General features: G+C 45.7%; 1 protein-coding gene across 3 annotated transcripts in view; it reads right to left on the bottom strand.

Moving 5' to 3' along the window:
- Positions 1 to 13,785, bottom strand: part of NAA60 (N-alpha-acetyltransferase 60, NatF catalytic subunit) — a 99,789-nt gene that overhangs the window by 42,997 nt on the left and 43,007 nt on the right. For all 3 annotated transcript variants that reach the window (XR_015300692.1, XR_015300693.1, XM_086941349.1), the window contains exons 3-5: positions 5,036 to 5,165; positions 1,808 to 1,904; positions 291 to 525 (exon numbers count right to left, since the gene is read on the bottom strand). Coding sequence is in view for 1 of the 3 variants with exons in the window: in XM_086941349.1 (XP_086797475.1) it covers positions 291 to 525; positions 1,808 to 1,904; positions 5,036 to 5,165 (462 nt within the window). In the remaining 2 variants the exon portion in view is untranslated. The remainder of the gene's footprint in view (positions 1 to 290; positions 526 to 1,807; positions 1,905 to 5,035; positions 5,166 to 13,785) is intronic.

Raw genomic sequence — 13,785 nt, 5'->3', positions numbered from 1 at the left:
CTCAACCCATTATTTATCACAAGTAGAATGAGTCATACAACAAAATGTAATATGAATGCAATATAGTTAATGGGAAGTAAAAATTAAACTAAAGTCAACCAAGGTTTATAATAATAAATTAAAGTGTAAGACGGGCTAGACTGAAATTGTTGTCCTCCAGCAATTATGGTAACTTCAGCCTGCACACAGTAACTAACTTCTACAACTCAATCAAGCAAGGCAATGTCTAAATTATGCAAAAGGCTCCTGAATAAGAGAGGAGCAGAAGCACTAAGAGCAGTAAAGGATATAAGAGCGTCCATGGAGGATGTCCACCATTGATGTAGAGGACGTAGGTGAAGCCATCTTTCAATACACCCCGGATGGAATAGTAATATGGAAGGTAATGGTGCTGTTTGAAGTCACGGTTCTCGTAGAAGTTGATTGCCGTGTTGTTCGTGGTTAGGACGTGCAGGTAGATGGCTTTGCAGTGATCTTGAGCTGTGGTGGAGATATGATCCTTTAGGCTTTCAAGTAAAAGGGAGCCTGGAAGATAAAGGGGTAAAGTGTCATATGCATCTGCCACACAAACCATACATCAAAGCCTGGCAAAAATGGTGTAATGATGTAAACTTAGAAGCAATATGCACAAGAAAGGGGGAATGTCGTGTATATGGTAAATGAAAAATTGAATAAAGTTTGTTTACAAAAAATCAAAGGCTGGCAAAGCACCCAGTAAATATACATATCAGCCAGACAAAGGACGCCAGAAATGCACACCAGATTATTTGTGGAAAGAAACTGTGCCTACTACAGAAAAACTCAGACTCAAAGATACAACACTGAAGAATGGCGGGAGGAGAGAGAGAAAAAAAGGCAAGGGGTAGACACAAGGATGCAAAGTACACATCATAGGCAAACCAGTCAAAGAAAACTGATAGCACATGCACACCTGCAAACCCACAACCTTAACAAGGTGAACACAAGACTCAATGCCCAAGACACAAGGGGAAAACTCACAAAGTTTACCAGAGAAGCCTGATTTTTAAACTTTTTCCCCGTACAAAAAAATAGCTTGCTTGCACTTAAACATACTATATTTCGATTCATAGAATTAGGTCTAGTAAACCTTTAGCCTCGTAGAAATTCTGCCAGCACGAATATTCTCCGCTGCCCTAAGCTGAGGGCTGGGGAATCAAGGAAGGCACTGCAGAGGGTTGGCCATGCAAAATGCAGTGGAAATCCACAAACATCTTGCAGGTCGATTACCACCCTGCAACTGCTTATAAAACGAATCAAACAACAGGCAGTGTCCAATAAATAGAGTGGCTTTTCATATAGGTGAAACACAAAGAAAAAACAAACAAAAATGTGCAATACACCTTTCTGACAGACACATGCTTGTGGAGGTTTGATCTTCGAGCAAGACGTGCATATGAACACATAGGAAAAACACCACAGACTCATACAAGATTAACCTCCAAATGGCAAAACACTCCACTGCAATCTGAAGAATGTAAACAAAAGCACAATAGTAAACCCATACAGAGAACACTCCAACTTCAGATGCAAAGTCTTAAAAACAAACAAAAACAGCAAGCACTACCATCAGGCAGAGGACCACAAACAATTGGAAAACTTTACTGCTAAACAGTGTAAAACATAACAAGAATATTTACCTGCTGGATAGGCATCAATGCAAAAATGTATTGCAGGGTAATCAATGTGACACAAATGCTGCTCAGCTACCAAAAAGAGACTAAAGCACGCCGCCACAGATCATTCATCAGATGACAGGACTAATGACCTCTAGATAGTTTATACTTACCAATTCCATGTTTTCTAAAGTCTTTTACGACTCCTAGACTTAGGATATATGCAACCTGGGTATCAACAGGGAAATTGGAGGCAAGAATATCCCCATCCTAAGAGAGACAAGACACAAAAAGTAGCATAAGAACAACTTAAAATCAGAGTGGGAAATGCAAACGTGACTGCAAGAGATAAGTGGTTAGTAGAGATAGTAAAGAAAGGAGTGGAAACAGGGACACCGGAAGTAACAGAGGTAGAGAGATGGTAGAAAGGCAGAACGTAGATGAAGAGGAGCAATTGAGAAGAGAAGTGAAAAGGGAGCTCAGGGACAGATGAGAGTAGAAAAAAGAGTTAAAGGAAAAACAGCGAGGTGGGAGAGAAAGAATGAAGACGGAAGGATGACAGGAAGGAGGAAATAAAGAAATAAGGAGTAGGGATGTGTGTAAAGTGGTAGGAACAAGGTACAAAGAAACAAAACAGTGGGGAGAGCATGAGTGACAAAGAGGAAATACAAGGTGAGTGAGGAGTCATGGTGGCAGGAAAAGAGAAAGACGAGACTGTAAAACGGTAAACAAACGTAGTCTTGAGAGGAAGGTAGTTAAGGAGGGGAGAGAGAGAGAAGCAGTAATAGAGAGAAGGAGGAAGACAAAAATAACTGAAAAACAAGTATGGCGATTAGGGGAAGCCACTAAAGAGAAATAGAGAAGAAGACAGAAAGGAAAACAGACAGAAAGAAATACAGGGCAGAGAAGAGATTAGAGAAAAGGGCCAATGCCATTCAAAAGTATATGCTTTCCTTTATCAAAAAATGGCAGCCCAAGCAGTACAATAAAGGACAATAAAAAAAGACGTATTGCAAGCTGGAACATGTCATGCAACTCACCCTAATAACTGTCCAAAGGGGAGGGCTATGGGTCATAAGTCATTGACAGTGACTGATACTTTAAGATCTCAACTGCCAATGCATATGGTCACATCGCTTACTCAGATGTAAATGGCTGTCAAAACCAGAGTATAAGAACAACGTAATTTAATATGTTTTTAGATGGCTCCTCCCTAACAATGTGTGTTCTTTATAATAGAGGACATCACTGAAGTTCTGCAGATATTTTCTATTTGGGTCTTCCGCATCCATGCCTTGACCATGTACAAAAAGCCTACCTGGCAGGGAGGATAGAAGCTGCCTCCAACTCCTGTAAGGAGATTTTCTCTATAGTTAGAGAATTTATATCTCCACGGTCTAACACCTCTGAGGAGAGGCCTTCTGACTCCTGGGCCTCTGATCTCGCTAATTTTTTTACTAGCAAGATCCAACTTATACAGGATTCTTTTCCATCGGCTGTACCCGCGGGGCTGATTAACTCTGAGGCTAACCGATCTCCCCCGGCTTCGCCAGGCTTGACGCTGGGCGTGTTTCCACCTATATCTGCGCCTGCCTCTTTAGCACTTATGGGCAACTTGAAATCGGGCTCGCCCCTGGACCCGTGCCCTGCTAAAATTCTGGCGAAATTGGCCGAGGTGATTAATCCGTTGGCTAACCCGTTACTGAATCTCTCGCTGAGCCAGGGAGTGGTTCCGCAGGCTTGGAAGCAGGCAATGGTCATCCCGCTGCTCAAGAAGCCTGGTCTGGATCCAAAGGCCCCAGTCAACTACAGGCCTATCTCTCTGCTGCCAGCTCTCACGAAAATTGTGGAAAAGCACGTGCAGACGGTGCTGTCCAATTTTCTAGAGACGAATGAGATTCTGCATGCCACCCAGTCGGGCTTTCGCCCAAATCTCAGCACGGAGACTGCGCTCCTCGAGGTCTCAGAAACCATTAAAGGGGTTCTGGATACTGGGGGCAAAGCCATGCTGGTGATGCTGGATTTGTCGGCGGCTTTCGACACAGTCCCCCATGATGGCCTTCTCACAAGACTCTGTGAGATTGGACTACGGGGGACGGTGCTCAGCTGGTTTTCCTCCTTTCTAGCCGGCCGCCGGCAAACGGTCTGGGCCTCGCCAGATTCCGCCGTGATGCCGCCTCTGGGAGTCGTGGTCCCTCAGGGCTCTATTTTGAGCCCGACCCTCTTTAATATCTTCATGACCCCTTTGGCGGCGTTGGCGGAGTCGTTTGGGGCCCGGATCGTATCCTATGCAGACGACACCCAGCTCCTCTTCTCGTGTAAGAGAGGAGGAGACTTTGATGGGGAGAGTATCCGGGATTGCCTTGGGGCTGTGTTCCAATGGTTTCAACGGAACAGCCTCAAGTGCAATTCCGATAAGTCCGAGGTACTCTTCTTTGGGTGTGACACGGAGCCAGACTGGCAGGCTTGGTGGCCTATTAATATGTTCCCCCCAACTTGTTCATCCCAAATGGCTAAGAACTTGGGGGTCAAGATGGACAAGGGGTTGACTATGAAGTCCCAGATCCTGGGGGTGTCGGGCATTTGCTTCGGCCTCCTTAGGATGCTGCGGAGGTTTCTTCCCCTCTTATCGGAGGAGCACAGGAAGCTGACTGTGCAGGCCCTGATAGGCTCTAGGCTAGATTACTCAAACGTTCTGTACCTGGGCCTACCAGAGTACCTGCTACAGCGGCTCCAAGTTGTGCAGAATGCTGCGGCGAGAGCGATTTTTGGCTTGAATAGACGCGCTAGTGCAGCGGGCTTGTTGCAGACCCTGCATTGGCTCCCAATCCGCAAGCGGATCGCCTTTAAGGCTTTGACCCTGACCTACAAGGCCCTCCATGCGACGGGAGCAAAGTACCTCCAAAAGAGACTTGCCTTCTACCGTCCGGCTCGTTCTCTGAGGTCAGAATCCCTGTTTTTGGCGACTGTTCCACGAGTGAAGAGAGCGCGCCTGGGAGGTCGCTCCTTTGGACTACTGGCGCCACAGCTGTGGAACTCTCTGCCGCTTATACTTCGGGGAGCCACCAGCTTACTTGCTTTTAGAAAGGGCCTCAAAACCTGGTTGTTTACCCAGTAGGCCTTTTTGCTTGTTGTGTTCTTTCTGTCTGTGATACTTTCTTTTTTAATGTGTTATGTTAGTATACTGTAGCCCTCCTTACTAAAAGCGCCGGGACACTCTTTTTGAGTAGCCGTGCGCTCTACAAAAGCCATTATAACATAACATAACATAAAATAAAAATAGCCCAACTATCAAGCAATCTTGCTCCTCAACTCAGTGAGCACTTTCCCCAAAACTTCCATTACTCATACCAACAGACCTCAAATTGTGGAGCAGCCCAGGCTCAAGATAGAGCACTAACCTCCTTATGCACTTTTGTCCGGCCTTTTATTTCTGCTACTATCATTCCCACAATGACCCCTCTGTATTCCGCAGCGATGGAGAAGAACTTTTTGTTGGATGTGATGTCCCGATACCATGAGTCCGGATACCTAGCCAAAGAAATAAGAGAGTCAAGCACAGTAATTCCCAGTAAGAGTGAAACAAAGTAACTCCTCTTTGGCATGCTTATATAGGTATATTTTCCCTGATAAACAATACACTTAATGGGAAGGTATGATTGAGAGGGTTGTGGTTGACAAGGAGTTAATGGGGGCTACAGTACATATCCAAATAGAAGCAAAATTCACTAACTATGAGACTTTAGCTTTAGCTCATACGCCTGCCTTACTCTGCTGTGAGTGTGTTCTCCTTTCTGTTCTGCCTTTTTCTGTTTTGTCTTTTTCTGTTTGGCCTTTTCTTGTTTGCCTTTTCCCCCGCTGCTGCTGCCCCCGTGGCCCCTCTTCCCCAGGGTGTTCCCGCTCCTGTCTCCGAGGTGCTCAACACCCTCGCCCCTACTTAACTGCGACCGTGCGCAGCATGAGCGATGCTGACGTGTCAAAGGCAAGCCTGTCTGCGATCCGACCGCGACCAGCGACAGGGACCCTGGTCCAGGGATGTGGAATTCCTATAGCCCGACGCCCTGGACATATTGTTTGGGGTCAAGGACAACAAGTTTTAATGTGCATTTTGCCCTTGGGACAAGTAGGCCCAACCCCCTGTAGCACAAACCCTTTGGCTGCCAGTTTGCAGTACCACATTATGGATCAGGGAAGGGCACTGTCTGCAGTTACGGTAATATTTTTTCCCATATGTTAATGCTGTTCAAACTTGTATTTATGGTTCGTTAATTGAAAGCTTTTATTATCAGGGTGAGCGATCTAAGTAAATGTTGTAAGCTCTGACAGCACTACTTACACTGGTTACAGTATAAAAATGTGTAACACGTTTTTAAAGTTTAGCAATATGAGGCCATGTATAATATTCCCAGAATGTTCTCTGATTTGATGCAAATATTTGCAGAAGCTTGAAAGCAAGCTTGATGATTCTTTGCTTTCAAAATAAAATGTTCATAAAAAATTAAAGCAGGAAAAATACATTTTGCTAAATTACTTCAGGTACCATTTCTTTGCAGCATCATTTAGTAACATGTGTTGATGCATGCTAGTATTTCCCAAAAACATTCATAATGGAAAATCAATGTAAACAGTATCAAAAAAGATTATGAGAAACAACAATAAACAAGCATTGGCAAAGCCAGTAGGTCTGAAATTGGTGGTCAGCTTTTTAGTTTTGCCAATGTGACTTGTTTTGGCATAGTTTTTAGAAAACCTTATTGGTGTGGGAGCTGCCGGGCACTCGCCATTATAGCAAACATTGGCAAAAGCAAAAGTTGTTTTTTTTGGTCTCTAAAAGCACACACTGCCACAGTAGTTACTGGCACTAAACAAAACTACTCTGTGTGCTAATATGCTCTTTGTGAAAGAGCAGAATACTGTCATTCACAGTGAAGCCAGCCGTTCAGAGAGAGAGAGAGACAGAATTTTGATAAACACAAAAGGTAACGGTCAACGCCAGACCAAATTAGGTGCCCAGTTATTAAAGAAAGCCTCAAAAGTGCACCCATGGTATATGTCCTTGCATTAAGTGCAGCTGTATGGCTTTCGTGAATTTCCAAAAATTTACAGAAGTAGGACAAGAAATAGTACCCCTAAAAATATTTGTGAACTGCATTTTAGCATGCACAAATATGCATGTGCAGATTTGCTCATGCGGAAATCTGAGTGTTTGCAAGTTCACTTTCCCTCCAACCAATTTTTTCCCAACTCTGGAAGAAGGTTTCCGTCTGCCATTGTCAGGAGTAAATTTTCAACATTTATCAGTATGGGAAAAGATTAGAGAAGAGTTGTAAAAAACCCTTAAAACATGCAAGTTAGTAGGTTTGCGCAGACTCAAAAGGGCATTGTAACCCTGGAACTATTGATTATCACTACCTTCAGCCCCAGTTGGTAGATCTGAGGAAACAGGGCAACATAAGGGGATTGCAAGTATTCAAACACTACTATGGTATGAGCCCTAGCGTAATCAAAGAGACTATATCAGAGATTGCTGCCATAATTTGTTGCTGCACTACATGGCACCAAAGGGGCAAGTGGATTTTGTTGCAGACAAGTAGATTTATGAAGCAACCTGTCCCATGGACAAGTAGATATTCTATTAAATTCCACACCCCTGCTGGTCCCCCGACCACACGCTGATACGACCTCAGCACTCTCCATGCACTCAACCCTGGATGCAACAACAACTTTCAGCTCTCACCGCCGAGCAACAGCCAGGGCCCGACCTCCTGCCAACAATGCCCCTGCACTTTCACCCACCTCCGGACTCAGGCAGCTACTCCCAACCCACCGGACGCCAACGCACACAAGCCACTGAGCTGCATCCTCCTCAACGTACGCTCCCTGCACATACCCGCCGTAGAACTCTGGGAACTCCTCAACACTCACTCGCTCGATGTCGCATTCCTCACAGAAACAAGGACCAATGCCAGCTCAGCACCCAACATCGCAACCGCCATCCCCGACGGACACAATATCCTGAGGAAGGACTGCCTCAACCGCCAAGGAGAAGGCCTCGCCATCATCCACAAAACTCCCTCTGACTAACAACCACCGACACGGAAGACGCCTCGCTCCTCATGGAACACATCCACTTCCAGATCCAGCCCAACCCGAGAACGACGCTCCACTGAACAGTCACCTACAGACCTCCAGGACCCCGCACCCCCTTCACCAACGTCATTGCAGACCACATCGCTCCCCATGCCCTCACCTCCACAGACTACATACTGCTCGGAGACCTGAACTTCCACCTAGAGAACCATAGCGATCCCAACACCACCGTCCTCCTAGAGAACCTCACCAACATAGGACTTAAGCAACTTGTCTCCACTTCCACTCACACAGAAGGACACACACTCGACCCCATCTTTGCCAGAGGAAATAACATGCGCTTCAGCCACGCCATGGAACCGCTCTGGACAGACCACAACTGCATCCATTTCTCCTTCTCGAAACCCACTGTACACAAGCGCGCCTCTCGCCCCCCATAAGGAAGCTGGAACAACGTCTCCGAAGAAAACCTCATCTCCGCCCTCAACTGCACTCCTACCCCAACTATGACCGACTTCAAAGGGGCCAGCAACCTCCACCAATGGATTGCCAACTGCCCCAACACTCTTGCCCCCCTCCAGAACACCATGAGACGACAACACGAAAGCCACCTAGTTCACCACGGAACTCTGAGAATCTTGTAGACGACTGGAGAAAACGTGGAGAAACAGCAAAACCCCAGAAGCACGCTCTGCCTGCAAGGCAGCCTCCCCGGCACCACCAACTCATCAAATCAACGAAGAGAAACTTCATCCAAGACAGAATCCTCTCCAACTCCCACAACTCCAAGGAACTCTTCGCCTTCATACAAGAATTCGCCAGACCCAATGTTTCTCCCTCCCAAGACCTCTGCAACAAACTCCGCTCCTTCTTCTACCTCAAGATCAAGACGCTCTACGACAACTTCAACGACCAAGATCACAGCACTGCCTCAACACCCACCCCCAGCTACATCATCCAACAGACCCTCCTCACCTGGACCCCTCTCACCACAGAAGACAATGACAAGCATCCACTCCGGAACACCTACTGACCCCTGCCCGATGCACATCATCCACAGGGCTGCCACAGCCATTGCACCCGAACTACCCCGAACAATCAACTGCTCCCTCGAGACCAGCAAATACCCCGATGGCTGGAAACGCACCGAAGTCAACCCCTAAAAAAGCCCTCCGCAGACCCAACGGATCTCAAGAACTTCAGGCCCATCTCACTGTTCCCTTTCACCTCCAAACTAATCGAGAAAGCTGTCAACACCCAGCTAGCACACTTCATAGAAACCTACAACATCCTAGACACCCCTATACCGGATTCTGCAGCAACCACAGCACCAAGACCGCCCTTATAGCCGCCACCGACGACATCCGCGCCCTCCTCGACCAAGGCTCATGGCAGCCCTCATCCTCGTGGACCTTTGAGCAGCCTTCGACACTGCACACTAGTCTCCAGGCTCCATGACGCTGGCACCCAAGGAACAGCCTTAGACTGGATCTGATCTTTCCTTTCAGGCAGAACACAAACAATAAGACTCCTGCCCTTCCTCTCTGAACCAACCGAAATCAGATGCGGAGTCCCCCAAGAATCCCCCCTCAGCCCCACCCTCTTCAATGTCTACATGGCCCCCCTCACAACCATTGTCAGAAAACACAGACTCAACATAGTCTCATACGACACCGAGCTCATCCTCTCCCTCACTAAGGAACCCAACATAACCAGGTGCAATTTCCAAGAGATGAAAGACATAGCAACCTGGATGAGCAACAGATGCCTGAAGCTCCACTCAGAGAAAACAGAAGTCCTCATCCTCTGCTCTACCCCCTCTGCATGGGACAACACCTGGTGGCACCTCGCCCTGAGAAACCCACCCACCCCAAAGGACCACGCATGCAACCTCAGCATCGTACTGGACGCCTCACTCACCATGAACCGCCAGATCAATGCTGTGTCCTCCACCTGCTTCAACACCCTCTGCATACTTCACAAGACCTTCAAATGGATCCCCCCCGACTCCAGGAAGACCGTCACCATCGCATTCATTACCAGCAGACTGGACTACGGAAACACTCTCTACACCAGAATCAACAGAAAACTCCTCCGCAAACTCCAGACCATCCAGAAAGACGCAGCCAGACTCATCCTTGACATCTCACGACATGACCACATCACCCAACACCTCCGTGACCTCCATTACCTCCGCGTCGAAAAAAGTATAAACTGCTCACACATGCGGACAAAGCACAGGTCCCCAATACTTCAACAAACAAATCTCTTTCCATGACCCCAAGAGAAACCTCCGCTCTGCCGAATTCACTCTAGCCACGGTCCCCCTCATCCGCTGGACCAGAGCAGGTGGCAGATCCTTCTCCAGCCTCGTGGCCAAGACCTGGAACAAACACCCTTACCACATCCGATGAAGCCCAACACTGCACCAATTCAGAAAGGACTTCAAGACCTGGCTTTTTGAATGACAAACGGAGCTGCTCGCACCCCACCCCCTCCCCCAGCGCCTTGAGACCCTCACGGGAGAGTAGTGCTCTTTAAAACCCCTGATTGATTGATTGACATAATGAAAAATGTTGAATTAAATCGTTATAGAAACAACAAGAACGGGTTCGAGAAAGTCAGCTGTATCCAAAAGCAAACTTGTGGAGAAACACACGTTTGCTTTTGGATGCAGTTGTCTTTCTCGAGCCCTTTCTTATTGTTTATATGGATTATTCAGGGGAGAAGGCCGAGCACTTTCAGATCCTCACTCTCTTTTCTTGTTTAACTGAAGTAAAATCTTTAGCCAGAGCACAGTTATCCATTCACTCCTCTATCGCTCACTGACATCTTATTTTCTCCTTACCGCCAGTGATGCCAGGTGTAGTTTACATATCACCTCTCCATCATCATAACTCCCACGCCTGCCATGGCTTGTAATATGTGGGAACGAAATGACAGACAGTGTATGGCAAAGGTGGAAATCAAGATTGAGTGAAGACAACGGGATGATTTGTTTCCCTTTTCTTTCTAAAATTCCATCACCCTTCTGCAAGGGAAGGGGGCTCGGTAAGGGGAACAACCAATTCACAAAGAGGGCAGTTAGGCAAAACAGGCGGGGTGACAATGAAGTGTCTACTAACCCCTGCCTCTTCCAATACGAGGGGGAGAAATTCCCCCTTGCCCGCCTTGTTCAATGCAACGGCAAGGGCAACTAACATTACCACCCTGCCAAACCAGGGACGGTCGCCTCCCTACCCTTTTACACGGCAGAAGGGGGCACAAATATATAGCAACCCTTTATCAAGAGTGCCAGTTGATAAGTAGCCCAGATTCTCTGAAATTAAACTCCAGAAGAACAGAGGTCCTAGTGCGAGTAGTCCCATTCTTCTTCTCATTAGATGACTAGCCGCCCCGAAATATGGGTTCCCTTCCCTTACACCACTTTAGTCCACTATTTAAGCTCAATTTGGGGCACTGATCTTGTCTGTTACAACTCAATTTAATAAAGCTCCTACCAACTGTATTTTTTTCTCAAAGTTCCAAGGCAAAATATACCTTCCCTGTCCATCTTTTTCCTGTTGGAAGTCGATAGTTCAACCCATAATTTTCCTACAGCTATCTTTCACAATTGCCTTTATTTAAGCCTATTTGAGTATCTAGTGTTCAGACTGCACCTAGTTCGGAACAGAGCCAAGCATTTTATTTAGGGATCAATCACCTGACTTCTGTTGCTTGTCATCTTGCCCGTCTAGACTGGCTGCTCATCGTTAAGAGTGTTATTATAAAATGCTTTTTGGCAGTACATTTTTTTCTTCCCCTTTCACCTTTGTGGAGACTAGCTCAGCTGGCCCTCAATCACTACCTTCTATCAGTCAATATATTGCTAAATTACATTACCTGTAATGTCCTTGTCATGTTTAATTTAGCGCAGATACTGTAGTATATCCTCCTTCCACTTCATAGCCCGTTCCCGTGTTCCATTCCTCTCTTTCTTCTACCCTTTTCCCCTCCTGTGCAAGGAGTGGTTACTGGGCTCGTGCCCGGAATGTTCATGTCAAGGGGGTTCTATGGGTTGACAGTTGTATGTGACGGTTGGGATTATTACCGTACAAGGACCTTGTGATATCTTCATTCAAATCTACCTGCATTACTACATAATTCTGTGGCGACGAGAGACGGGACCTGTGAGTGCCACTAGCAGGAAGAACACAGAGTGAGCAGTAAGTGTCCAGCACGGTGGGTATTTCCATGCTTAGTTTAGCGTTTCTAGCATGTTGGGTGTTTCCCTGCTACGGTAGGTGGCCAGGACCGCCCGAGAGGAAGCTCTCGACGATGAACACGCCTCCTAGAAGGAGCCAGGTGGAAACCCTCCTCAAGACAAGAGCAAGACACATGGCGCTTCAAGCCTCATTTCGGTTATGGCTGCCATTTTGACATCCCAGTCTATACCTATCAGTTTATGCGTTCCAGCTATATCGGTGGGCATCTTAAGTGATGTCTACGGACAGTTTAAACATTTCCTTGGTAAATTGAGAGATCCAGTGCCATTTGGAGGGAAAAAAATATATATATATACTTTATACCTGTAATTGGAAATGAGTGAAGTATAAACATGCAGTTAGTCTTTATTTAAAAAAAAATTAAAATAAAAGGTGAACCACCTAATACCCTGGAAAAGATGGAAGGAGGAGTTTTTAACATTTAATGGCAATTGATAGTAACAGAATGCCAGCTATTAGGAAAAAAATATCCTTTTACATTCTTTGTGGTCTGAAGGACAACACGTCTTCAGGTCCTTGCCGAGAGTTAAGAATGAAGATGAGGTATTAATTCATTTGATGACACACTTGAGACTAGAAGCGCGCTTTTAGCCCACTATTAGTACCTCTCTTGAGAGATATTACTTCTATATGAGGAAACAGAAAGAAGAAGAATCTATTGATGAATCTCTAACTGTACTGAGAAGTTTATCCAACACATGTAATTTTGGAAACAAAACCAACAAAATGATACGTGATCAACTAATGGTTAGCACGAACAATAAATGCATCCAAGAACGCTTGTGGATCACGGGAGATCCCACCATGGATGAAGTGGTGGCTTCAGCCAAAGACAGAGAACAATCCATCAACTGAGTAAAGGAAGTAAATTAAACTCAACTTGGTAAAAAAAGAGAAGGAAGTTTGTGCTGTTACAGGAAAAGATGTGAAAAATGAGAGAAAAAGGTGGGTGCAAGGACAGCAAGACAGCAAGACGTACTGCTTTAGATGTGGTGATCCTAACCATTTAACGCCTTCAAGAAATTGTCTTGCACTTAACAAGTAGTCTAATAATTGCAATAGAGAAGATCTCTTTTCAAAGATGTGCAGGGATGTGAAAAGATAACCCAAATATTGCGTTGTGCAGGTATCAGAAGGAACATATTTGAGAGAAAGTGATGTTGCAGAGAAAAACGTGGTGCTAATGGTGCATGGAGAAAACAGGGAAGATTAGGATGCACCCATTAAACCATCTAGGTGCAATTTGCAAGTGCTGGGGACAGAGTTGTCTGTTACGACAGACTCTTGTATAATATCTCAGGCATACTTTGATACCAAGTGTAAAAATAAAAAGCCACCTTTGTTAAAACCGGACGTTACAACGGTCACTTTTGATTGACGACGCAATGATTTCACAGGTTAACTAGGGGCCATGACAGTGTTCAAAGGAAGAAGGGCCCAGTTAAAGATTTATGTAGCCAAAAAAGGAGCAAATGTGATTGGATGTAGGGACAAAAGAAAAATAGGCAGTGAACTCGATCCTAATGCTGTGGATCCTGTACTGGTGGTACATGAACCACAAGTTAAGAAAAGATAATTTCATCTTTTCCTGAAGTATTGAGTGAGAAATTGGGAAAGTTGCACGGGTATGAACATGAATTAAAATTGAAAAGTGGTGCTGAACCCTTCAAACAAAAAGTGAGGATGTTACCGTTCAGTGTAAGAAAATAATTTACTATTAGATCATATGCTTAAAGGGTACGTCATTGAGGAGATAAAAACATCAGAATGGATTTCCACTGTGGTTTTGGCCAAGA

The sequence above is a fragment of the Lissotriton vulgaris genome, chromosome 10, assembly GCF_964263255.1.
Source record: "Lissotriton vulgaris chromosome 10, aLisVul1.2, whole genome shotgun sequence".
NCBI classification, from domain to species: Eukaryota; Metazoa; Chordata; class Amphibia; order Caudata; family Salamandridae; genus Lissotriton; species Lissotriton vulgaris.
Note: the sequence above shows the minus strand (reverse complement) of the source record. Positions and strands in the feature narration are given on the sequence as shown.